The sequence below is a fragment of the Xenopus laevis genome, chromosome 6L, assembly GCF_017654675.1.
Source record: "Xenopus laevis strain J_2021 chromosome 6L, Xenopus_laevis_v10.1, whole genome shotgun sequence".
Lineage (NCBI taxonomy): Eukaryota > Metazoa > Chordata > Amphibia > Anura > Pipidae > Xenopus > Xenopus laevis.
In genome coordinates this window covers 76,456,386-76,484,054 of record NC_054381.1, presented here as the reverse complement: position 1 = coordinate 76,484,054, position 27,669 = coordinate 76,456,386, and the positions used below count along the sequence as shown (strand labels likewise).

The following is a 27,669-nucleotide window of genomic DNA, read 5'->3' as shown; positions in this document are numbered from 1 at the left end:
AGGATGGTATGGTGGATTCCTTATCTTTAAAGTGGTCACGCAGCTTTAGTTGGCGTTTAAATCTATGAATGTCCTTGTGGACTTCGAATGGTTTAGAGCTATTTGTAGGGACAAATTTGAGGCCTCTATTTAATAGAGTTTTTTCTCCTAATGTCAGCATATGGCGTGATAGATTGACTATTATGTCTTGTTCCTCCCCCTCCTGGGTGGTTTGCCAGAGATTATTCCTTCTTCCCTTCCTGTTTTTCTTGCCACCCCTCCTCCCCCTCCTCCTTCCGCCACTGTGGGTAAACTGGTTGGAGTGGGAGTCACCCCTAAAAAAGGCTGAATGGAGGGACTGGAAGAGAGCCCCGGATCAGAGTCAGTCGAGTCTCCTGAGCTATCTACTGTCAAAAAATTCTTTACAGGTTTCTGTCTACGTGTCGGTTTGGCCCTAGTGTTGTCTGGTAACCCAAGTAACCACCTATATACTCTTTTATGTCGATAGTCCTCTTTGACTGTTACCAACTTTCTCTCTTTAAAGGAAATGAGCTCTTGCTTATATTTCAACAAATTGTGCTCAATGCTCTTAACCCAGTCTACTGATTTATCCTGTGTAATTTGCAACAAGTGGAGTGTCTCAAAGTTGTTAATTTCTTCTTGTGTGCTTTTTAGATCATGCCCCACAAATTCAATCACCAAAAGTAACAGATCTGAGGAGCATTTGTTTAAAATTTTACACCACTTGCTGCAAAATTCTGCGTTAGATCTTCCTAGTGTGGGCACATTCCTAATTCTGAAACCTCTAGGTAAAAGCTTCTGTCTATGATAGTTGGACAAATACGTCCCATGCAATAGCAGGTCAATTTCCCTTTTCTTTAGGTTCAACAAATTGTGATATAAATCCCGGGGGGTCCTACCAGGGGTCTCGGTGTTAGGCAATTCTCCAAACAAAATTCTCTCTGCGTCGTCCGCTGAAAAGGTGTACTCTCCACTGGTGTCTACTTCAATTCCTGTATTAGTGTGATCCATCCTCCGGTCCAGTTAACATACAAGGAACAAAAAGAAATGAACAAAAAAATGAACAAAAAATAAAGAAACATTAGAACATGGGCTGTTCGGTTTGTTAGAGTCCTGTGTCCCACTTACAAAAATACAACTATGAGAAATTATTTCAAAAAAAGAAAAGAAAAGCGGTGCTGCCAGAAAACAGAGAAAGAAAGTACTGGTATACACCCAGACTCTTCCTAACTCCTATGTTTGCTAGGTCCTATACTGGAGCACATCATTCAAGCGAATCAGCTGCCTGGGTGCTGGTTAAAAATCATACATATATACCAATATCAAAAAACCGCACCACACAGGACTTATGAATGTAAAAAAGTGTTAGAAATATTTATTCGACGTTTCGGTTCCAAATACGAGAACCTTCCTCAGGTGGGGTACACAGTGCACAGCAAACAAACTGAATTTAAACCCTAAAATGGCGCCAAACAACCAATCAGTGACGTCATACAATCATTAGTGATTGTATGACTATAAAAGTGTGTGTATATATATACATACACACACACTTTTATAAAGCTGCTGTTCTCGTGTGTGACTTAGCAACACAAATTTTTGTAAATGTACTATTCATATTACATCTTTTACATTTTGTGTGTGTGATAGATTAGACAGCTTTATGAACATGTTTTTTTCTTTATAATGTTATCATGTTTATACCCTCACCCTTATAGCTTAAAAAACTGATTTATAAGTTTGATATCTGTACTAAAACATCTCATTATCGCCATTTTTATAGGTTGAACACATGTACACATTGTAAAAAAAAAAAAAAAAAAAGTCAAGATGTCATGTCAAACATATTTAATTTGTAAAATAATTGATGGCAAAATAAAATATTTACATCACATTAAGTGAAAAAAAAGCACTGTACAAAGAAATATACATGCAAAACAAGCAAAAAAACCCCCCCAAAATATAAATGAAAACAAATTCTTATGGATTAACAAACAAACGATGCAATGAGGCTTGGCATGATTACACATCCAGTTTTAAAATGTTTCTGTACAGCTTTACAAACGTAGAATAATAAATAGTAAATTTAAGGTAGGCAAAGCTAGTATCGTCAAAAAGCATTCATTTGAGTTAGGCTTATATGTAGTTAGCTAATGCAGCAATATATCTCACATAATCTATTGGCCTTAAACCCAACAGCTGTATTGAGTTAAATGCAACCATGCATCAAACCATTTCTCATACAAACAAAACACATTTTTGTTTCTCTTGGCTTATTAAATAAGGTGCAGCCAACTAAATAAACCAAGACTTACTTTTATTTATTTTAGATTTTTTTTTAATAACTACTACATATTACTACCCTTTTCTTCTCATTTTGGATAACCTCAATTATAGCAAGCTTATCAGAGATTACTACATTGTATACGGCAGTCCAGCTTCCACTCCAGTCAACAGCGTTATGTCTTATTTTAATTTCTGTCTCCAGTATTTGTAGCTGCATTTCAGCGCTATGTGCCACCCTGAGGTGGCTCTTGCCATGCAGCCCCCCTCACCCCCGCATGCTTACCTTTCCAGCAACAGAGGGGGGCCGCATCACTAGTGCAGAGAATGCAATTGTGCTCTATGCACCAGGAATCAAATTAGTTTTCCTCGAAAGAACCAAACATGGAAAAGCACCAATTTTCCTATTTGCCCTGTTGGCTGTTAAAATAAAATTTTAGCTAGCACATAATTTTAGTTCATCCTGTAATTTTTGTACCAAAAGAGACTATAAGTAAGTAATCTTTGTAACACCAGATCTGATGAGATGTATTTATACTTAAAGAGATACTGACACCAGAAATTAAACCATTTTCATATTTTTCATAGTATTGGCTTTGTTTGCTACTTATAATTTTCCCATAAAGTATTTGCTCAAAGCTTTTACATTACCCATCTGATTCCCCATGCTTGTCTATGAGGGTGCTGCCATAATTGTGCAGCACAAGTTCGTTAGCATTAGAAACTTTAACTGACAGGCTGTGATGGGACAGTCAGGTTGGCAAAACAGTCAAGTTTCACCTCTGGTCCGAGTCTAACTACTCGCCAGAGATACCTCTTTGACATTGGCATGAGGAAGGAATGCATATAGATTCTGGAAACGTATGATTCAAATTTGTGACTCAAAAATGTTATATAAAAATAGAAAATATTGGTGTAGACTCCATATTTTTATGACTTACGAGTTTCGTACCTGTACTTTATAGGCCTATGAATGAGTACCGGTTGGTATGAAACGCATAAGGCAGAGAGCTATTGGGTCTACGCATATGTATTTTTAAATGTAACGCTGCATAAAATATTTTCTATTTTTATATGACATTTTTGAGTCACAGGATATTTTTGATATTTTGAAGTTGTTAGATTATCCTACAGTGCACTACAGGTGTATATTTGTGTTCTCCTGTGATATGGATTTGAACCATTTTGTTTAGTCCTTTCAGGCATTGCTATTAAACATTAAGAGGCAATTTACAGGAGGCAATTTACAGGAGGGGGGGTTGAAACACTATTTACTACACTATATTAATTTTCTTTTCACTTGCTCTTAGTTATTTAAGCCCCCAGAGGGGTGAAGTGAATGGGGATGCTGAAGGAAGAGAGAAAAAATATAAAAAGTTCATATAATATAAATTATATAAAGCCTTTTTTTGTATCTATGTAGTGTGAAAATGCATAAACGTGTGCCTTCAAATATCCTTAGCCTGCTGGTAAGTCAGGGTTTCTTTCTTTTAAACTGTTTTTATTGAACTTTTAGCATAAATATTTAAATATGTAGCAGTTTAAAAATATTGATGGCTAGAAAAGTAAATTAGGCTTTTCACAGCTCACAAGTAATGAAGGGTATAGCAGAGTATTAAGTGTAATTCTGCAGCTCATGAGCTCAATTTCTCAAAAAGAATGGGCCTTCAAGACCAACTGTGATATACAAGTGCTACATATTTTGCATAATCCACACTACATCTGTTGTCCAAATTTTCCTATTAAAAGAAAGCAAATTTCTTCCATTATTGACTTACAGTATATGTATAGGTGTTGCTGCATCACTTTGTACTGGAAGGTACTATTATGTATATTAGCTTTATAGCTCTTCTAATGTCACATAGACTGTATTGCAGATCCTTACTGAAGGTGTAACAGTTTAAAATTTATACAAATGAATGCCTCAAGGTACAAAATTACTTCCGAATTTTGTGAAGAAAAAATACTTTGGTATTTTCGAAGACATAATAAGTGTTCAGTTTTAGATGTGGAGAAATAAAACAAACAGATGATGCACAGTGATGTACACAATTTTCATATAAAAACATTTAAGAAGAAAAAACCCACCAGACAACAATATAAATGATTACAAATAGAAGCCATCAGTACTAATAGGCATGCCCTAAATCCTGGATTGGAATCAGCCACATCCAAGTCTTATTTTGCACAGTTATGATTTGGACGAATTCTTAGCTTGTCCAAACTGATTCAGAACCTCAAATATCATTTGACTTTGGACCACGTGATATGAAAGGAGATAATATTTTTGTGCGTTAATTTGTATATGCAAATTAGAGGTTAGGATTAATCCAAATACTTTGTAGTGGACTCAGCATTACATCAGAAGTCTAAATTCTGGTTTCAATGTATCCTAATTATCTGCCTGTAATTATTACTACAAGTAATCCTGCTTTTTAAAGTGTGCAGTTTCATCTCTTACTAAGTTGATAAACAAGAGCATTTTTGTGTATCTAAAGTGCTTTTTAAAAATGTATTAAAATGTGATGTGTTAATCAAACAGCTTAAGAAATATTTCCTGTGATTACATATACTTTATAAACTAACTAAAGGAATATTCGTTAAAAATGGAGGTAAGGCCTTCCTGCTATGATCAACTAATACTTTCCCTTGATTAGAGCAGTAAATGTAATCAGAGTGGCTGTTTGATAAATGTAATTTAAAAAGAAATGTAGCCTACATAAGAAATGTTTTACCTTCTATTTACATTACATAAGATCACAGAATAGACCAGTGCGATGAAAATAACTGCAGTGACCAACATGTCCCATCCCCACCAATATGTGCTTTCCATTCTGGAAAATGGTAAAATATGCTTCCCTATACACTGTGTAAAACAATTCGTTAGTAATAATGACTTCCAATCTCTAAATTACTTTGAGGTACTTTGAAGGGTGCCACAGCAAAGCATTTTCTTTATTTGTCAGACAACCAAGAGCTAACAGGCAAATGCATTTAGCCAAACCTGATTCTTCCTAAGATGACTTTTTGTAGTCAAACCTGACTGTGTGCTATTGGCTTTACATGTCAATACATTTCTTCTAGCAAATTTGCATTTATTTGTGAAGTGAATTATTGCATGGTTAGCACTAGTCACAGTATTTTAGAGAGACTGTAATAAAATTTCAATAATCTAAAATAGAATTAAGTTTGACGCCTATGGATGTTCTCCATTTATATTACAGTGTCAACACAGAAGCTTTCACACTTCATAAATGCAAACATCCAGAGAAGAAATGTGAAATACACACAGCTGAACTGCCATTTCTTATACTGTTCTTATAAATAAGGGTATATTTTGACAAAACCAAAGTTATTGTCTGTTCTGAAGAATATTATATATTAAAGGAAAACTATACCCCCAAACAATGTAGGTCTCTATAAAAATATATATAAAAAAAATAAATAAAACAGCTCATATGTAAAACCCTGCTTCATTTAAATAAACCATTTTCATAATGATATACTTTTCTAGTAGTATGTGCCATTGGGTAATCGTAAATAGAAAATTGCCATTTTAAAAAATAAGGGCCGCCCCCTGGGATCATAGGATTCACTGTACTCACAACCATACATGTTAGGTCACATGAGCCAATTTACAGACAGAGTTGTGTCTTTTGCTTCTACACTTCTTCCTGTTACAGTTAGAGTTGAAGTATTTCTGGTCAGGTGATCTCTGAGGCAGCACACAGACCATCACGAAATGGTGGTTCAAGGCAAGAGATGTAAAAGGGCAATATTTACTTAAATCTATATTCCAGTTTGGTAAGATTCATGAATATGCCACTTAATATGATATGAACTATCTGTTGCTTAAGTGTTCATTTTGGGGGTATAGTTTTCCTTTAAGCACTGCCAGTAAGCAACTAAGGCCTCATGAACATGTTTGATATGCAGTTGCAGACTATCTAAATAATTTATATACAGGTATGGTCTGTTATCCAGAATGCTCGGGACCTGGGGTTTTCTGGTTAACGGATCTTTCCGTAATTTGGGGCTTCATGCCTTAAGTGTACTAGAAATTCATTTAAACATTAAATAAACCCAATAGGCATTAAATAAACCCAATAAGGATAAATTATATCTTAGTTGGGATCAAGTACAAGCTACTGTTTTATTATTACAGAGAAAAAGGAAATCATTTTTAAAAATTTGGATTATTTGGATAAAATGGAGTCTATGGGAGACATTCCGTAATTCAGAGCTTTCTGGATATTGGGTTTCCGGATAAGGGATCCTATACCTGTATAAATTTGGATGTTAATGCGCTCAGGGGACCAGAGAACTTGCAGCTACAGATATTCCTTAAATTGTGCTCTGTGACTTTGTGCATTGCAACTACACCAAAGCTGCTGCTTAACAAAACTTTAGGTGTGAAAGTCACAACCTACTCAAACAAATTCAAGTCATGTCTTTCGATGCGAGTGCCCCATAAGCAATTTTAAATGAGCAGTCAGAATAACTGGAAATAGGTATGAAACACGAATGCACACAGGGGCTTAATTTTAGTTGATACTTTAGCGTAGAGCAGATAATAACCAACTGTAATTAGAAAATCCAAAGGTTATTACTATTGGAGACTAGAGTTCACTCTGCATAGTACTTAATCTACACATTTGTGTTTTCTTTAAAACAGTTAGACACCCAATATGTATCTGTAGGGCACTGAGAAAATCATAAAGATTGCAGTAGAGTATGCTTTTGTTCTATATATTTATTACAGTTACAACATAGCTTTCATAAATAGTTGCATAAAATGTTAAAGCCACAACATTGCACATGATATGAAAAATAAAAACCAAAAAAAAAAAACCTTATAATCCAATGAATGCATTTACAGCATTTTCATATTTCTCTGAATTCATTACCCTCAACTGATGAGGATTACATCTTTGCCTATACACAGCATGAACTATATTCTCTATTAGTATTTTTCCCTGTTATTCCTTCATGTAGGAAAAATAGCAATGCAGATTATAACCCTCTTATATGCTATTGACTGGTGGGACTTATCGTTTTTGCTGCAGCAAAAATGTGGCAGCTTATTGCAAGTCTATGGAATTGCAACCAGTCCCATTCATTATCAACATTCATGCAGCAACTTACTTGACCGCTAAGAGGGTGAAAGCATACTAGTGTGAAACCAGAGAAATTTATTTATTTACATGTAAGGCTTATATGGAAATCCTTCCATTCTACTGTATGCAAAACTTGACACTTGGATTTACAACAAAGAAAACCAATGCAATTTAAGGTGAGGCGAAGTTGCTGAAATGCAAATTGACCAAGTGAAAATCACATCTGATAAAGATTGTGTATCTCAAGACTGCAACCATTCAAATCTTCATAGCTACAATACAGCCCAGTGTTCATGATTTATTTGTGAGAAAACATAAAAGTACTACAGTGGAGGGGAGAACAAATCTTTTTTAAACTTTAAGAGTTCTGATTGCAAAATTCTTTCCTCGACCAATTTAAAAAATAGTATTTTTTATGTTCTCTTGCTTTTTTTTTCTTTTTCACATTTTTTTCAGAAACCTGGATAAAATACTGTAACAGCAGAGCTGAGGTTTGTCCTTTTTTTTTTTAAAGCAGAGTACAAAATCTTCTCCACCTACCCAACATACCATAGCTGGGATTTCTTGAATCTGAAAATTCTAGTTGTGAGTGAACATAAATCAACTTTGCACGATATACAATAGTTCCAGTTTTTTTTTCTGGAATAAATTCCACCAATAAAAAAGTGACTGGCAAGAAATTTTTATTTTCTCCGCAGCAGACAGGTGAAAGAGAATGAGAATTTTCCTTCTGAATGTCAAATTCTGGGTAAAAGGCGACTCTGAAGGAAGTTTTTAATGCTACCAATGGGTCGAACATCATTCTGGTGTTTACGACGTTCAATAAATGAGGTCAGTCTTGACATGTCTAAGGTGCCACTACTTTTGTGCTGGCCTGGCTGCAACCACTGTTCCTGGAGACATACAGCAGCAGAAGGACGCTTTGTCTGTTCACCCTGCAGTAAGAAACATACAAATTCTTTGGCCTTCTGACTTACTCCTTTAAAGTAGTCATCAGGAAAACTGAAGTCTAGTCGGCAAATGTTCAGGCATGTCTCTTCAACACTTTCATCAAGGAAAGGAGAGACGCCACTGAGAAGGACATAGGTAAGAACTCCAATACTCCATATATCAGAGGTAAGGGAGACAGGATTCCCAAGGATGATCTCTGGAGCAGCAAACTCTGTACTGCCCAACAACTGGTGAATATAGTAAGTGCTATTAAGCTGAACTGCATCACCAAAGTCTGACAGTTTGATTGTTGGCTTGGTTAGGCTCTGATCCACAAGAATGTTTTCAGGCTAATAAATGATAAAAGCAAAATATTATTTAACAAGAATGTTCCAATATTTTATTAATTGTTGCATTTTCTACAGATAGCGGAGGCCAATATGTTAAGCATACGATTAAGACTTGTGCTATTTTTGCAGCACAGGAAGAAACCTTGAGAACTTGAATGGTATTATCTGGACAGTATCCACTATATGTAATAAAAAAGCAGGATGCTTGCTGGGTGCAGGTACTCATAGCAATTAATAAGATATTAGCTTTAAAACAGGTGACTAGTAACTGCTACCTGACAATGGTTACTATAGGTGATTTTACCTGTATCAAACTTTGAACCTTTTATTACATAATCTTTTGTGTGTGTTAATTCATGTAGAATTATTTCTTGCTATAGCATAAGAAACTCTTATACTTGCAACACCTATCCAGTATGCAGTTTTGGGGATAACAATTTGATGAGCGTTCTTCCTGAGCAAAAAGAGTATACTTATTTATTGTATGTTTAACATATTACCCCTACTTTAAAGGACAAGGACATTTTTTCTTTCAAGAATTCAGCATATACTAATTCACCTCTTGATCTACTAGATTGCAAAGTTTATTTTTACTAATATAGTTCCCATTACTTGCTACTCCACTGTTTCATTTCCTTACTTTCAGCTTGGTCGCAGCTGCAATCTTCATAGAGCCCACGTCATAAACATGGATGAATTATGCAAACGTTGCCTCAGTTGTTCTGTGCAGCAAGGCTGGAGGCAGGGCAGGCAGTCCCAAAGGAGCACAAACACCGATCAACTGAACAAGATTGAATAGTATTCTTTTGTGATTGGTGTCTATGTTCCAGCATTCAGTAAACATCACCAGAGCAAATGCTTTAACTGGTTGTGGTCGTTTGGCACGTATAGAAGGCGGGCACCACAGGGCTAATGTGTGCGTGCGATCCTGCCTGTAATCGAAGAAGCACCCTCACAAGTAACTTTTTCTGCACATGTATCTATTAGGAAGACTACGCATTACGCATGCTTGTAATCTTGGCCTTGGGAAGGGAGTGTTGCATTGTGGGATTTTTTTCTTTAGCTCCCAGTTTTTTTGGAAATTGGGAATTGGTAACTACTGAATGGGTTTACAGTTGAGCAGTTTAGGAGCACTATTAAAGAGCATTCAGATATGTATTTTCATAAACCCTGATTTATCTTTACACTTTCCTTGTCCTTTCTCTCAACTCACCTTTAGGTCCAGATGTGCTATTCTGCAATTATGTAGATACTGTAGGGCCTCCAGCACCTCTCTCAGGTATAAGGTGATTTTCTCTTCTGTAAGGTTTCCCCACTGTACCACATAATCTAACAAACGTCCCTGATCAGCTCTGTGCAAAAACAGCAAAAATAAATAGCATTTATACATTTAGATGAATAGGGTATTTATTCATATTCAAATATTACACTTTGAATAAATGGCAGGTTTGCTTATTGTTAATAAAAAGTTATTCACATAAGAAGAAGAAAAAGTGAAGAAATGTACCAAGATCAAAAATTCTAAAAATTAATTCAACTGAACAATCTGATGCCCAATGTACAATGTGCAGAGGACCTAAAATGAAAATAATGCATATGAACTTCAATGCTTAACATTTTGGTAGCTGTAAATAACAATGCATTTTATATCGCTAAGAGCCCCCAAGAGTATGCGGACCCCTGAAAACCATACATTTTTTTTGTAAAGTATTCATTCTGACAAAGCCACATGGCTTAAATGTTTTCTTATTGCATTAATTTAGATCCTATGAAAAAAAGTTTATTTGTGTTCATAGTTGCCTAGATTCTGACATCACACTTTGATGTTTTGTTTTTCTTTTTATCCAAGTGTTGCAACTAACTGACTTTCACTGGAAAGTGTACGAAATAAACATCCTTGTATTTTCAGACAAATAGTGCTCACAACTGCACTAGGCAATTATGAGTACTTGTCAGTAGATGAAATACAGTGGCCCAATCCCGCCCCCCCCCGGAAAACATTTTTATTTTTAAGAAAATGCTATAAATGGTGCCATATTTGTAAGTGCAAAGTCAAGGAACATCATTACACCAGAGATCCCCAACCTTTTTAATCCATGAGCAACATTCAGAAGTAAAAGGAGTTGGGGAGCAACACAAGCATGAAAAATGTTCTTGGGGTGCCAAATAAGTGCTGTGATTGGCCATTTGGTAACCCCTATGTGGATTGTCAACCTACATTGAGGCTCTGTTTGGCAGTGCATCTGGTTTTTATACAACCAAAACTTGCCTCCAAGCCTGGAATTCAATAATAAGCCCCTGCTTTGAGGCCACTGAGAGCAATATCCAAGGGGATGGAGAGCAACATGTTGCTCACGAGCTACTGGTTGGGGATCACTGCTCTACACTATCAACCAGCAAAGCTACAGTATGCTAAAGAATGAGCAAATTATTTTTATCCAAGGTGTTTTGGCGTTTCTCATAGATCCTTTGTACAAATTATTTTTTAAACATAATATATTGTGCCTGCATCCCAAGTTTTAGATTGTGGCACTATTGCAACCAAAGAAACACCAACCAAAGGAAGAATATTTAACTCTCTACAATTAAAATGCCCTAAATGTATTTACAAATGATGTTCCTTGACTTTGCACTTACAAATATGGCACCATTTATAGCATTTTCTTAAAAATAAAAATGTTTTCCGGTGGGGGGGGGGATTGGGCCACTGTATTTCATCTACTGACAAGTACTCATAATTGCCTAGTGCAGTTGTGAGCACTATTTGTCTGAAAATACAAGGATGTTTATTTCGTACACTTTCCAGTGAAAGTCAGTTAGTTGCAACACTTAAAAAGAAAAAAAAGAAAAACAAAACATCAAAGTGTGATGTCAGAATCTAGGCAACTATGAACACAAATAAACTTTTTTTCATAGGATCTAAATTAATGCAATAAGAAAACATTTAAGCCATAAAAAATATTTTTCTTGTTACTGGTCTGGTTAAAAAAATTGTAGATCTCTTGTAAAGAGAAACACAACTTACAAATGAGCAATAGTTTTTGAATAGTGAGTGTAGTACTTCTTGTTCAAAATAAAGGAACTGAAAAAAATGGATAAAAAAGGAAAAGAGGGAGGAGATGGCTGAAATACTAGAGAACTTGTCACTTACATCTCAAGTACTAAGACATAGCTGGCAGGAGTCTCAAAAGTATCAAGAAGGCTGATCAGCTGTGGGTGCTGAAGGCTCTGCAGAATTCCAAGTTCATGGGTAACCTGGTCTCTCTTCATCAACTTCTTGTTGACAAATTTGGTGGCTACTACTTGTCTTGTAACTCTCTGTTCACATTTTTTCACGACAGAAAACCTGCCCCTGGAAAAGTAACGAATAAATAGAATCTTTAGCTAGATTACATATATCATTTACTTTTACTATATAAACAAAACATACTATAGATACACCAGTTCAATTAAGTTATATTTCATATATAAACTGAAAAGAATTAAGTAAAATAAGAGCTATTAATAATACCTGCCAAGTTCAGCCACTTCATTATAAGCAATGTCAAAATTTTCTTTCCAGATTACCCTCAGTCCATCACTCCATGAACCTGTTATGTGGGAAGAGAGTAAATTAAAGCATCTAAGATTTTTACTTTAGCTAAAAATTCAGTTTAACACAAACTTACAGTATGCTTCAGTAGTATAATCATCTCTGTCAGTACAATGCACCTTTGACTGGATATAATATAAATCTCTGAGCTGCTGCCTGACAGACGCCAGCCGCACATCCTGCAGCTCTATTTTCCGGTGGTACAATTGTTTGGGAATAAACAAAGTGGTCACTGTACTGTGGTGAGTGGAATGATGGGAATTATAGGCAGCCATACATACATACCCAAACTTAAAGGGATTCTGTCATGATTTTATGGTGTCATTTTTATTTCTATATTACTCTGTATACATTGCAGATACTTCACACTTCATTTTAAAATGTTATTCTTGAACCAACAAATGTAATTTTTAGCTGTAAAATTAGTGCATAGGCAGCCATCTCAGTGCATTGTGCCAGATTCTGAGTGTTCAGAAGAAGCCAGCACTACACACCATAGAACTACTCTGAGATAAGCTCTTGTTTCTCCTTCTCAATATATTGTCAATACGACCCAAGTCGTGCAATAGCAAAACAGGGTTTTTTCCTTCTTGGGTGCTATTCTCATGTCTGCCACTAAGCACCATAAACGATTTCATTTTGATTTCTACAACACTGAAATCTTCTCCATTAGTGATAGGCAAATTATTTTGCCACAAAACAAAAACACCAAAAGGCTCTAAAGCATAGTAAAACAATGTTGAACAGTTTGAAAAATTTTGCACAAAAAAATACCCATTGAATAAAATGCGTTTGGCAAATGTTTTGCCGCTTTGCAAATTTTCAGCAAAGTGAAATGGGTCAGATTCGTCAGATTAACCATGGGTCAGATTCACCATGAGTCAGAGTCACTATTCTTCAGCCTTTAGGCAACCTCCTTTTTGGAAGTGTAAGGGGGTCTGGGATGTCCAAATTCATTGAGCTAAAGTTCCCACTGACTCTTACAGTATTTAATGTATTTGGGGCAAAAGTTCCCATTGCTTCACGCTGTATTTAATGTATGGGTACCAATACTTCTGCCCTCACTGTTCAATGTTTTAAGGATCTGGAGTTATTGTTCATGTGTACCAGTATTTACAAGTGCATACTTGTCCTTTACTGTAACGTCACATGGGGCAGTTTTTTGGCAGTGTATTTTAGCTGGAAGAGAAATGCGTGAAGCTAAACTAAATTTTTGGGAGGCAGTATAGCCAGTTTTGTCTGTTCACCCACTTGTTAAAATTCAGGAGAGTACCAGCAGTGCTTTTAGCCCATTTAGTTAAATCGCGCAAATTCGCCGTGAATTCGCGCCTGGCGAATAAATTCGCCCATCACTATTCAGCAGAGGTGTCAGGGAGATGTTAATTTGTTATCTTCCCATTTTTCTGTTGATAGGCTGCTGGGGGTTGGGTGTGTGACATATCACTCCAAATTGTAGTGCAGCAGTAACGAGTGACTGAAGATTACATGGCTGGGGGCACCTGGGAAACTGACAACATGGCTAGCCCCATGTCAGATTTCAAACTTAAATATAAAACAGTCAGTTTTCTCTTTAAAAATGGATTTCAGTGCAGAATTCTGATACTGATGTGTTTTGAAAAAAAAAAGTTTTCCTGTGACAGAATCTTTTAAGCAAATAATGAATGCCAATGGTGCTCAGCTATGAGGTGGTATGGTGAAGACTTAAGGAAATAAATTATACACATTAATACATTAGGGAGAGGGGAATTTAAGTGCAAGGCCAGATGTGGCATTTTTACGTTGCATTTTTAAAAAGTCTCTGTCGGGCGTAAATACGCATAAACTGCACTACCACTGAAACTAATGGAAAACACACTATGGCAATTCTCACAGGGCGCTTGCAAGCCGAAATCCGCCAGGGGACTCCGGTATTGGCGTTTCTCAGCAGAAATGCCTATACGTCAAGAAACTACCAAATCAATAGACTTCATGGGATCTGCACATTTGAAACCACACTTTGAATACGCAGAGTATTTGAAATATGGCGTCCAAATTTTCGCAAGATAATTTACACATATACATTTTTACAGTGTATTAGGCCGGTGACGTAATTATGTTGCATATTGACTATCATTCCTGCTCCATTTTGCATTGAAATAGTTTTTCTATTTTTAAATAGCTTTTCCATTTTTAGCCAGTGGAATTATGGGAAACAAAAATAATGAGAAGTGCATGTTGGGAAAAGAAACCTACGTGCTGAAAAACGTACGAAAAATGCATGTTGATGGTCGCGTGTGGTTTCAGTGGCGTATATACACCTGACCTAGCTTTTTTAAAAATGCAACATAAAAACGTCACGTCTGCCTTGCCAGTTGCATTTAACACAAAATTACATTGGATGCGTCCTTCTCCACCATTGGTTTTAAGATGGATTACTAAAAGTTACCATTCAACATGGATGCCATCTTGACTATCTTGCTTCCAGAAATTAGGTGCAGATTTATTAAGGTTTGAATGGAAAATTCGAATTCTCTAATTTTCTTTTTTGGTCAAAACTCACAAATTCTAATTTTAAATCACCAACTCAAATTTGAATTCGAATGTGAGATTTATCACATCTTGACCATGGAAACAGTTGTAATTCGAATATTCGCCAGCTAAACCCTGTCGAGTTCATGTAGAAATCAAAGGCAGAGCTCCCATGAACCATTAGAAGATGTTAATTGTCATCCTGACATTCAAGTTTTTTTTTCGGAGGAAAACTCGACCAGAATTCAATTCGAATTTTGGGATCTTTCGTATTCGATCTAATGTTAGACATTTTTTCTCAAATTACCACCCATTCAAGTTGTGAGTACATTTGAATTTATTAGAGTAAGAAAAAAATTTACATAAATCTGCCCCCTCAATGTCCAGCGTGGAAAATGTGAATGTGGATGCCATTTTCTGCAATTTGAGCTTATTTTTATTGCAAGAACTATGCAGTCGAAGAGGGAGTGAGTGATGTAATGCAATGGCATACAATCTGAATGGCAGCTAATGGTTAGAATAGTACAGCAACCGTGTAAGGAACACCACATCACCAGCTGTGCAGCTACTACAGTTGGGCTCCCTTTACCAACACATTTGCACGCAGGTAGTAACCCATAGCAACCAAATTTTTTTTACCTGTGGCAGGCTGGACAAACCCTGACTCTTTGCAATGGCTTACCGCTCAGGTGCGAGTTTAATTAGTGTTGGTAAATGAGCTCCAGTATCTGCAAGCAGCAATGAGTTGATATTTTTGTAACAAAACACAATATTATATACCAATTCTATAAAAAGAAATAATAAGATCATTAATTTCATTGCAATAAAAGGGAAAAAAACATATTAAATGTATGCAAAATGAATGTGATAAACAATATACAAGGGTGAATATAAGGTTTAGATTTTTTTAAGTACTGACCTAAAATTCTAATACTGGACGAGGTTGATACTGAGCCCAAGTCATTTGTTGCAATACAGGTGTATACACCATCATCCTCAGGGGTCACACCAAGTATTTTTAGAGTCGCTTCTCCAAGATCACTGGTAATCAAAAAGATAAAAAATTATACCAGCTGCAAAGTTCATCAATAATTATTGTGATGCAGAAGAATAAAACAAAGTTAAGACTGGCCTACTCTTTGAATAGCAGAAGACTAGCTAGAATTTTTTGTGTACAATAGGAATAAGTTATTAAATAAAACTTTCAAACATAATAAAGTTTCCCTTGTAACATACCCTCTACCACATTGTGCAAGGTACAGCACTGCAAAATTAAATGGTTTCATAACTCCATGAAAGTAATTATAATACTTTATGGAAGCTTTAGCATATATATATCTGTAAAATTTTATTGTATTCCCTACATATAGAGGCTGTATTTGCATCTGCTTCATGGCTTCATTGCATACCTGTAGGATATACTGTAGTGTCCATCGTTGCACAGAGTATTATGGTCAGGACCTTTCCATGTAATGGATGCCTTAGGGCGACCACAAACTTTGCATCGAAGAATCACAGTCTCTCCTGTTTCACATGTAACCTCATTCAATGGTAAAATAAACTCTGGGGGAGCTAATGGGGGGGGGAGAAAAAAAAAAAGTGTTGACATATCTAAAGGAACATTTTTATTCACTCAGTAACACACCAAATGAATGTATTTATATTTTGTCTGTTTTCTTTGCATAAATGGATGTGACCAGTGTCCCCAAAGAATTGTTACATCGACAACAGAATTGTTGCTGGGACTTGGTTCTCAGTAACCATACAAACTTTTTAAAACAAATATGCAATAAACTGTCCATCTTAATCCACTAAAACAAGCAGTGTCGGGAGTTATATTAAAATCCCATCAATGAAATATATAAATAAATACAGTTGATTAAATTGTTCTCTGTTTATATACAGTATGTGCACAACATGCCTCCCTTAAAAGATAATGTCACATACTGCTGTATTACTCCACAGCGTGCTTCCTTCTGCGGGTGGTCAATTATATTTTTATAATTACAGCAGTATGAAATAGCAGACAAGGACAGCCCAGAAGAGATGATTTGTGGATTAGAACTGTCACTAGTAATATTAGGATTGTAAAATTCACTGGTTTGGGAACTGTTAGTTAGGGTGTTGGATATTTTCAAGAAAAGGCTACAGCCGACAAACTCACAAAATCTTAATTTATTGCAGTTTTTAATATTCTCCAGATATGACAGCAGCTATAGTTATAACAAAATGTTAAATTGCCAATAATGGCTTCCAATTGTACTTACCATCATAAATGTAGTTTGGATTCAGGAGCTGTAGATGGAAGTATAAAAAAGAAAGCATATTTTAAAATCAGTGAAACATACTGCAAGCTGAAGGGGAACTATCGAGAAAATGAACATTTTATATAAGCTTCCTCATATTGAAGTATGAAACTTTCTATATGCAATCAATTAAAAATGTTGTACTGTTTCTGAAACAATCAAGTTTATCTTCACTATTCCTTTCTCAGCATCTGTTTCTCTTCATTCTGTCTTCATGCAGCTGTTGGGTGTCAGATGAATGATCAAATATATCCCTTTCCTAGAAGATGTAGTAGAGCTTATATAGATATATTGGATCATTCATCTGACACCCAACTCCTGAATGAAGACAGAATGAGGAGAAAAAGATGCTGAGGAATAGTGAAGATAAACTTAATTATTTCAGAAACCGTACAGAATTTTTAATTGATTGTATTTAGAAAGTTTCTTATTTCAGTATGCTGAAGCTAATATTAAATTTTCGTGATAGCTCCCCTTTAATTACAACTGCTACCTACAACAATATTTACATCCACTCCCACATCCATATTTACCTACGGTAAAATGCTAAAGAATTGCAAAGCCATAATTTACAGGTAAATACAGATTTTTGTATATTTTTAATATCAGACTGGGCTAGACCAAGGCATAACACACAGAACAATATGGGACTCATAACAATATATGATTGTACAACTCTACCAAGATTGGAGTTTAAAGTAGTTTGCCCAAGGGCCCAGCAAATTATATTTATGCCACAACAGCAACTAGTTACAGAATTGTTACTGGCTGTATTTGCTTTGTGAATAAAGGACACAAAAGGAATCAACATATATAAATATATCCCCCTCTCCATATATTTTTTAACTAGGTGGCATTTACCTTAACCGATACCTTGTTGGATAGTCCTTCTCTTGATTTGCGATAACCATTCTCTAGCTTTGTTTCTCTTTTACCATCTTTTTCCTTCCTCTCAGATTTCTTTCTAATTCTAAGTGCTGTATGCCAAGAAGAGGACTTCCTGTCAAGACAGTGAGAGAAATTCATACTCAGTATTATAATGGACAACTGCAGTGAAATTAACTATTAACCTCTTACTCCAGCCTGTAAAGCAAAAGGACCACTAAACATAACCACACAAACACCTATGAGTGCATAAAAATAAAATAAGGTATAATTATGTTTGTTTTTTTTATATAAATCTAATGATATATTTAACAATTTTGAAGTGTAATTTTTGTTGGGGGGGGATTATACATTTTTTAAATAAAAATGGTATATGTAGTGCTGGATATGAACCAATAACATGTTTTCTGCATTTCTTTCTCATTCTATACTCACTTCATAGTTGCATCAGTCATTTCAGTGATGATTGCACTTGTGTGACCCAGAACATAGCTCGGAATCCAGCCCTCGGCTGCAGGGCACTCATCAGTGGCAGCTCTGAACACCAGAAACATGTTCTGTTGGTTACTTGCCAGAATTTGTACAACCTCTCCCTGGTAGACATTAATCTCATCCTCCTTCACCGCTGTGTAATCGTGCGTAACCAGCATGGTGGAGATATTGCTACTGCTGCTACTTTCACTCTAAGAATGATATAGTTGGTAGGAAAATTTAAAAGAGAAACAATAAAAAAAATCAATTAACCTTTTAGTTTTTAACACCAAAATTGCTGTTTAGATATATTATCTTCTTACTATTAAGACTGCATTCAAATTGGAAAATGTGGATATTTAAAATTTGCACAAGTCTACTTTTACTTATTGAACTTTTGGTCTGCTTAACATGGATTTGGTACTGTGATCTGCATATAGTAGTCATAAAGACAATGGGGGGTTATTTATAAAATTCACACAGCACAAATTAATTCGCAAATGGCTGTATTGCCTATGTTTTTTCTTGAATGCTAAAATATTGCACTGTTGCACCTGTCAATCTGTTTTTTGCGAATTCATATTGCGCACAAATTTTCGCAAATGGTTCACAAATGAGACAGGTGGTTGCCCACTGTGTGCGGTTGTTGTGTGCTAAAAGTCTTGGCGTAACTCAAATGCAAGATTTGCAGTTTTTTTCCATATTTAAAAAACGCTTATGGACATTCACAGTGCAAAAAAATAAATAAAAATTGCAATTCTGTTTGCACATTAAGTACAGCACTCTTAATCCAGCTTTATAAAAAATAACCATGCACAGGGCAAATATATTCACTGTGCGAATCATTCTGCACTGCGCAAAGTTTATAAATGAGCCCCAGTTTGTTTTAGCAGCAAACTAAAAAATGTAAAGGGTTATCCTGTGTCATGGAGTAGCACTTCATGCCCAAAAGAACAGCTGTCATGTGTCACTCATCAACAGTTCCCTTGTGCCCCTGTACCTTTTCCAGGCCTGGTGCCACTATCTAAAACATATATCCCAATACCAATTCTGAGATTCGAATTTGATACAAATAATTTTTATCTGCTTGATCCTTTATATCACAGCAGTTAAGAATCCGCTCACCGTTGGTAATACTTGGCCCGGGTGCACCTGCCCCGAGCCCTGCGTTTATTACACAATCCTTCCCACGTTCTTTCCAACAGTTGTTTGTATTCACGAGTAAATATATAAAAGGATCAGCTTACCCTCTCCATGGGGTGACCCGGGTGCAGCCGCCCCAAGTCTGTCGCTAAGGGAGACGTTTCCAAATATTCACATCCAAGTCGGTGCAGCGCACTCCAAGGTCAAAAAGGATCGCTCAAGTAGATTGTTGATTAAAAATTCATTCTTTATTGGTTACATCAGTTAAAAGAAGAAATGCCAATACATGGTCTGACGCGTTTCGTAACTATGTACTTCATCAGAGACTCTGATGAAGTACATAGTTACGAAACGCGTCAGACCATGTATTGGCATTTCTTCTTTTAACTGATGTAACCAATAAAGGATGAATTTTTAATCAACAATCTACTTGAGCGATCCTTTTTGACCTTGGAGTGCGCTGCACCGACTTGGATGTGAATATTTGGAAACTGGTGCCACTATCTTCTTTCCAATGATCTCACATGTTTACTGATCAAGAATATGTCATATTCAGTTGTGTACCTGCGTGAGGGGGAAGGGGGTAGCAAGGAGCATTTGCCGACACAAATGAGGGGCGTTAGCCCAAAAAATGAGAATTGGAGATATTGAGTTATATCTTTGGCATCTAGTGCAGTTTAAAGTAGTGACTATACATCTAATTATAAGGACAGAGCTTAGTATGTGTACTACATATTCTTCCTGTGCATATTAACATTTATATGTATACAGCATGCTCTCAATAGAACTCGGTAGAACAGAAAATCCATTTTTTAATGAAGAAAAATAGATAGCAGTTTTTTAAGGCTGAATCTAGTTTATTTGAGCTCCTGAAGTTAGACTTAGGTCTGCCCATTACGGGACTCTTAGTAGAGCAATGCACAATGATTATTGTGGCCATTTCACACAAGCATTAGTAAGTATTAGTAATGTATGAGGCACAGATGGAGGCTGATTTAGCTGGTTAACAGGTTTAACCAGCTAGTCTAATTAAATTTTATTTTGCAGAAAAATGTTTTTCTCTGTGCATAAATTTTCTGTAATCTTGATGAGATTGGATTTTGTTTCATTCCTTTTATTATATCATCAAACAAGTACCTCTCCTTTGACTTGCCAAGGAAGTCACATCATTTTCAGGAACAATAAATACAAAAATCTTTTAAAATACATAATTACATATAAACTATAAGAAATACATTTGTATACATCATGCAACACCTGCGTGATGTATACAAATGTATTTGGCAAATGCTTATATTAGTTAACTCCACATAAGGGGCACCCTCTTTTCAAAATGAGTTCAGTAAATATGGCTTGTGCTATAGATAGTTTTTGCATATTATTTTATTTATGCACTATAAATCAATTTTTTGTCACTTGAGTTAACTTAGAAAATGTTTTGTCATTATTGCACATTGTGTTATTAGATGCAACAATGTGCATGCCAAACTCAGATTGACGTAACGTTGTTGTAAACCTAATTAGTGCAAATGTTTGTGGGAGAACATACGCACATAAAAACAATTTCCACAGCCAATTTATGTTGCATTACAAAGTTGTACTAACATAGTAAGTTAGGTTGAAAAAATACACATGACCATCAAATTAAACCTGCCTAACGCAGCATAAAAACTGCATGCGAACAAGCCCTGTTAATTAAACTCATGTCAAACAAGTGGATACATTGCCTCTTTAAATAATATGTTAAGCTACTGGAAACAATAAAAGAACCAAGCAAGTCTTAAAACAAACCCACACTTAACACCTAACTAAAAAAGTCAATCTAAAGGAAATATATTCAAAAGCGGTAAAAGTACATGCTGAGGAAAGTAGAAAGTGAAGATGTTAAGAAACCAACACCCTGAAGCAAATTTAAGGTTAAAAGGCAAAACAGTGTTCTAGAGGTTAAAGGAATAGCTGTAAAGCACACTCCATACTGAAGGAAAAGATTTTAGTTTGAAGAATTATCCAGTAGTCTTCTAATCACTGAAAGTGTGATGGTAATTCATTGTAACTGCTGCGGTTCCAGTGCTGAATAACCACATGATATGTGCTGCACAATGAAATTTTAGTGCAAAAATAAGTTCTTTAAAAAAAAAAAAAAAATCCACACTCTATAATCAGTGTATTCCATGTGGCAATATTTGTTCATGGTGAACTTTAATATATTTAGCATCTGCTGTATTTTCCTGGCTGTCTCTCTCTTTCCTAATTATCTCAGAATGTTTCCATTGAGGGTTGACAGTGTGTTAAAAGCATCAGCTGAAGATCCATCCAATTAAAAAAATTATAGTTAGTTAAAAATAAGATTCAATGAAAAAAATAAAATAAATACATGCATTAATAAAATATGTTCAAATGTCTACAGTTTAAAAAGACAGAGAATGTTAACATTAGGTTCCATTATAATTGCTCCAGTTTAGGAAAGCCAGAAAAAAAAGGCAAAATATTACGTAGGATATGCTTTCCTGTGCATAGAACACCATACTAAATCTTGATATGATAATCACTCATACATTTTTTTTCATCTCAAGAGACAGTGTGAGAAGAAAAAAAAGCACAAAAAGTGGTTAGTAGTCAAATATTGGTAGAATCATGTGCCAAGAGAGTGGATCTAGGGTTAGCTAGCTTTTCATGTGCTGGCCCAAATAGCAAGAAAGTATATATGATGTATAAGGAGATCAGAAGAGTTGATTATTTTCAGAGTAAGGAAGCACTGGAGAGCCAGATGTTAGTAACGCAGTGATGGCAACGAGCAGAAGGGTAGCATGGGAACATTTTCAGAAGAATTTGTGCAGAGCTCAGGTATCTCTGTTCTTACCCCATTACTCTGAGTGGAGTGAACGGACTGCTCACTAGTCGAGGAGCAGGTGCTCATGCGGTCTGTATCCTTGTTGTGTGTAGAGTGCCGATGAATCTGACGCTGGAGAGAGTCACTGTCTCCAGGAAAAGTAAAGGAGCCAGGCCGGCTGGCTGGAGATCCTGGAATTGAGCTCCAAAAAGAGCCTTTTTGAAGGGGACTGCTTGGTGGCCCAGATTCCTTACCAAAAGATGATGGAAAATTAGCTGTGACAGGAGAGTTGAGAGGTGAGGCAGAGCCATTTCTTGGCTTTCCTAACGTTAGCGTGCCCAAAGCGTTTCTTGGTCGACTGTCTTCTGTGCTTCCACGCATTTCTTTCTGTGCACCATCAGCTAAAGTTGGAATGCCACTGGTTGATTTCCTGAGGCCATCAAACATTTTCATTTTTGGCACTGAATTGGATTCTTTATCTTGGTAGCCTGTCTCTGGAGCAGCAGTTACTCTACCTTTTTGGCTGGGACTATTGTCTAAGGAGAGGCTGAGAGGTACAACTGGTGCATGGCGAGCTGACATACCTGACATCTTGTCTGCCTCTGACTGTGCTGAAGCTGCAGAGGAAACCAGGACTGGAGAGTGGTGTCTGACGGGCTGGGGAATCCGAGAGGGCCTGCTTCGGCTGGAGCCGCTCAGCCCACTACAATTGCTGGGACTGCTGGTAAAGGTGACATTGCTGCCACTGCTTCCACCAGTGTGATTTCTGTGGTATTCGATTGGTGATGTCAAGGCTTTAATGACAACATAAGTAGAAAGAAAATCAATAATTTAGCATAGAAATTATATTAGGTATTTATATGTATAAACTAAACCTTCAGACTATAAAAATAAATGCAGTAACAAACTATAAATACTATATAAATATATAAATACTATAATTTGTTTAGATACAAAAGTATTTGAAGTGGACCTACATGTAAAAAATAATTTTGTACTATATATTTGGAATGGCATGTTTTGTAAAAACAGACAGCAAGAAACAGATAGTTACCATTTAAAAAATTGCGCTGGTTTTCCAAAATTTGGTTGATTTCATGAATCCATAACTTCCTCACTCCAGGGGAAGATGAATGCAAAACATACATCTCAGTTGAGTCAGCAGACCTTGACAATAGTGCAAAATTGCATGGATCACTATCAACACACTCCTCCAAACTAAGGCAGCTCACCTGTAGAGAAATAGCAGGAAAGCATGAGAGGAACCATATGTTAAAAGGTTTTTAAGGGCTTAGTATTGCACTGAAATATCTAGACAGATGTAGTTTTAAAAATGGTGGTTCTGACAAAAAATGCTGATTGTCTGGTAATACTGGTCAGTACACTGTAATTCTAGAGATGATTGCAGGTTTAGATAGGGAATTGTTTTTTTTCCCCAAAGACAGATTGAAATTCACTCCCTTCCACTGTGAGGCAGCTACTCTTAAGGGGGAAGTATACACCCTTTTCCAACATGGGTTCATTGAATATGACTTGTGCTGAACTCATTTTTGCCTGTTCTGTTTTTTTTAAAATTCTTGCACTTAACAAGGAAATAAAACTTTCAAACTTATAAGTTATTGCAGAAGAGAAGCTGATAAAACAAATTAACAGTCCACAGATAATTATATATAATAAGGTGCTCCTTGTTAAGAAAAGTATAGCTTAGGGAACGGAGGGGTTTGTTTATTATCCCCTTTGAATAAATTACCATAAGGAAAGAGAGGGGGAAGTTCAATGCCTTATAACAGCAAAAAAAAATTTGTTTTTTTTTGTAAATGTAATAGACAGAATACATTACCTATATATCCTATTAAATATCCTGATTTTTAAGCAAAGGAGTATTTAGGTATATACAGTCATATGAAAAAGTTTGGGAACCCCTCTCAGCCTGCATAATAATTTACTCCACTTTCAACAAAAAATATAGCAGTGGTATGTCTTCACAGGAACATTTGAGCACGGGGGTGTTTTCTGAACAAAGATTTTTTAGTGAAGCAGTATTCAGCTGTGTGAAATTAAATCAAATGTGAAAAACTGGCTGTGCAAAAATTTGGGCCCCCGTGTAATTTTGCTAATTTGAATGCATGTAACTGTTCAATACTGATTACTGGCAACACCAGATTGGTTGGATTAGCTCGTTAAGCCATGAACTTCATAGGCAGGTGTGTCCAATCATGAGAAAAGGTATTTAAGGTGGCCAATTGCAAGTTGTGCTTCTGTTTAGCTCTCCTCTGAAGAGTGACAACATGAGATGATCAAAGCAACTCTCAAAAGATCTGAAAACAAAGATTGTTCAGTATCATGGTTAAGGGGAAGGCTACAAAAAAGCTATCTCAGTTTAAACTGTCAGTTTCAACTCTAAGGAATGTAATCAGGAAATGGAAGGCCACAGGCACAGTTGCTCTAAAACTCAGGTCTGGCAGGCCAAGAAAAATACAGGAGCGGCATATGTGGAGGATTGTGAGAATGGTTACAGACAACCCAAAGATCACCTCCAAAGACCTGCAAGTACATCTTGCTACAGAGAACACCGCAGTCCAAGAAAAACACCTGCTACCTACTGTAAAATTTGGTGGAGGGTCCTTCATGCTGTGGGGCTGTGTGGCTAGTTCAGGGACTGGGCCCTTGTTAAAGTCGAGGGTTGGATGAATTCAACCCAATATCAACAAATTCTTCAGGATAATGCTCAAGCATCAGTCACAAAGTTGAAGTTACACAGGGGTTGGATTTTCCAACAAGACAATGACCCTAAACACATTTAAACACATTTATGCAGAGGGAGAAGTACAATATTCTGGAATGGCTGTCACAGTCCCCTGATTTGAATATCATCAAAAATCTACGGGATGATTTGAAGCAGACTGACCATGCTCGGCAGCCATCAAATTTAACTGAACTGGAGAGATTTTGTATGGACGAATGGTCAAAAATTCTGCCATCCAGAATAAAGACACTCATCAAAGGCTATAGGAGGCGTCTAGAGGCTGTTACATTTGCAAAAGTATTTACTAAGTATTTATGTAATATCTCTCTCTCTGTTGGGGTGCCCAAATGTATGCACCTGTCTAATTTTGTTATGATGCATTTTGCATATTGTCTGTTAATCCAATAAACTTTATGTCACTGCTGAAATACTACTGTTTCCATAAGGCATGTTATATATTAAAAGGAAGTTGCTACTTTGAAAGCTCAGCCAATGATAAACAAAACTCCAAAGAATTAAGGTCCCAAACTTTTTCATATGACTGTACTGCCCTTTAAAAGAGAATAGAGGAGGGCTATTCTCAAGTGCTAATACATTGTAGTAAAGGGACATTCTGCTTCAGAGAGAGAAAGTCAGATAAAAGAATGAATAATAAAGATGCAAGAAAATGCTTAGTTTTAATAATATTTTCTAAATGTAAGAAAAAAGTCAAAGTTGAAGCCACTAGAATATGGGACAGCCAAAAAAGGTATTCTGAATTGTAGTTTTTGCTTCCCTATAGAAACTGATTCTGTTTTTCCAAAAAGGTTAATAAAACAAAGAAAACCAAGACAATGTTGTTGACAAAGTTCAACAACTTTCAAATGCACTGTTAATACTATGCTTAAAGGGATTCTGTCATGATTTTTACAATGTATTTTTTAATTCTAAATTACACTGTTTACACTGCAAATAATTCACTCTACAATATACAAATGCATTCCTGAACCAGCAAGTGTATTTTTTTTGTTGTAATATTGGTGTGTAGGCAGCCATCTGACGTCATTTTGTCTGGTCACGTGCTTTCATAATGAGCCAGCACTTTAGGATGGAACTGCTTTCTGGCAGGCTATTGTTCCTGCTACTCAATGTAACTGAATGAAATGCAGTGGGACCTGGATTTTACCATTGAGTGCTGTTCTTAGATCTACCAGGGAGCTGTTATCTTGTGTCGGGGAGCTGTTATCTGGTTATGTTCCCATTGTTCTATTGTTAGGCTGCTGAAGGGGGAAAGGGAGGGGGTGATATCACACCAACTTGCAGTACAGCAGTAAAGAGTGACTGAAGTTTATTAGAGCACATGATCGGGGGCAGCTGAGAAACGGACAATATGTCTAGCCCCATGTCAGATTTCAAAATTAAATTTAAAAAAATCAGTTAGGTTTTGGAAAATATTTCTATGACAGTATTCCTTTTAAAACAATAGTAAGATTTTATTTACTAAAGACTGAAATCCATTCATTTCTTAGAACAAAAAACTTCCCATGGCTTTTTACACAACATCAAGTACAATATATGAGTATAGATGGATATACTGAAAATTAAATACATGTTTGAATCACAGGCCCAACCCTTGATGGAGAATTCCTTACCTTGATATTATTTTTAAAAAGAAATCCAGGCATCGAGTATCCTTTCTTTTTATCTAAGGGCTCACTAAAGATGATAATTTGTTCAAAAAGGAAGACCCGCCTTTCTTTGCATCGTGGCAGTAGACCAGTATCCTGCTCAGTCACCAGAAATGTGTCTTGCAATAGCAGCTTTCCTTGGGCAACTATTTTGCCCTGTTGCCATTAAAAGAGATAAAACACAAGATATTAGTTGTAATGCTTCCAGTATAGGCTAGGTGCTAATTATGAATGAGTATCCTGCTTTGAACTACTTTAAAGGAGAAGGAAAGGCTTTGTGCACTTGGGGAGACAAATGTTAGGCACCCTCAAGCCTTTCCTTCTCCTTTAAGAACAGCAGTTATCTATATAGATACAGTTTATTACAATTAGAGAAGAAAATATATAAATATATATTCAACATAAGGATGGCACATTTGCAATGATTTGCAATCAATGTAGTAGCTTGAAGGAGAAAATGGATTATTGATATTGCCAATAGGGACAAATAATTAAAGTATATTTTAAAAAGATATAGCAAAAGATAAACTTTTAACTTATTATAATTTATTACTTAGCCATTAGGCTTAGTTCAACTTTACATTAAACCCACCACAAAAAAAATGTAATCTGTGAACAGCCTCTTTGAAATCCGTTTAACAGTAAGGCATTCATTGGAGGGCACATGGAGCTATTTGTTTTAGGAAAATGTGATGGCACTGGCAAAGAAGAGATATATGAAAAACAAAACACGCAGTATCTGGGCCAGCAGGACACTAGGAAAAAATGCTGTGGGCCCCAGCCTCACCATTCGGTGACACAGGCCTGCTCCACCACCCAGATCCAGGCCCACATTGCCCCC

General features: G+C 36.2%; 1 protein-coding gene across 6 annotated transcripts in view; it reads right to left on the bottom strand.

The window, feature by feature from the left end:
* Nucleotides 1–7,021: 7,021 nt before the first annotated feature.
* The window catches only part of trio.L (trio Rho guanine nucleotide exchange factor L homeolog), a 298,296-nt gene continuing 277,648 nt past the window's right edge, over nucleotides 7,022–27,669 (bottom strand). For 4 of the 6 annotated variants that reach the window (XM_041566192.1, XM_041566194.1, XM_041566195.1 and 1 more), the window contains 12 exons: nucleotides 26,793–26,984; nucleotides 23,470–23,647; nucleotides 22,446–23,209; nucleotides 18,407–18,654; nucleotides 17,948–18,086; nucleotides 17,048–17,075; nucleotides 16,190–16,352; nucleotides 15,700–15,821; nucleotides 12,192–12,270; nucleotides 11,832–12,032; nucleotides 9,894–10,032; nucleotides 7,022–8,680 (listed from right to left, as the gene is read on the bottom strand). In XM_041566192.1, coding sequence (XP_041422126.1) covers nucleotides 8,138–8,680; nucleotides 9,894–10,032; nucleotides 11,832–12,032; nucleotides 12,192–12,270; nucleotides 15,700–15,821; nucleotides 16,190–16,352; nucleotides 17,048–17,075; nucleotides 17,948–18,086; nucleotides 18,407–18,654; nucleotides 22,446–23,209; nucleotides 23,470–23,647; nucleotides 26,793–26,984 — 2,796 coding nt within the window. In that variant the 3' untranslated portion in view covers nucleotides 7,022–8,137. Of the gene's footprint in view, nucleotides 8,681–9,893; nucleotides 10,033–11,831; nucleotides 12,033–12,191; nucleotides 12,271–15,699; nucleotides 15,822–16,189; nucleotides 16,353–17,047; nucleotides 17,076–17,947; nucleotides 18,087–18,406; nucleotides 18,655–22,445; nucleotides 23,210–23,469; nucleotides 23,648–26,792; nucleotides 26,985–27,669 lie in introns of those variants that run through there. The other 2 variants (XM_041566193.1, XM_041566197.1) reach the window with 2 other exon arrangements.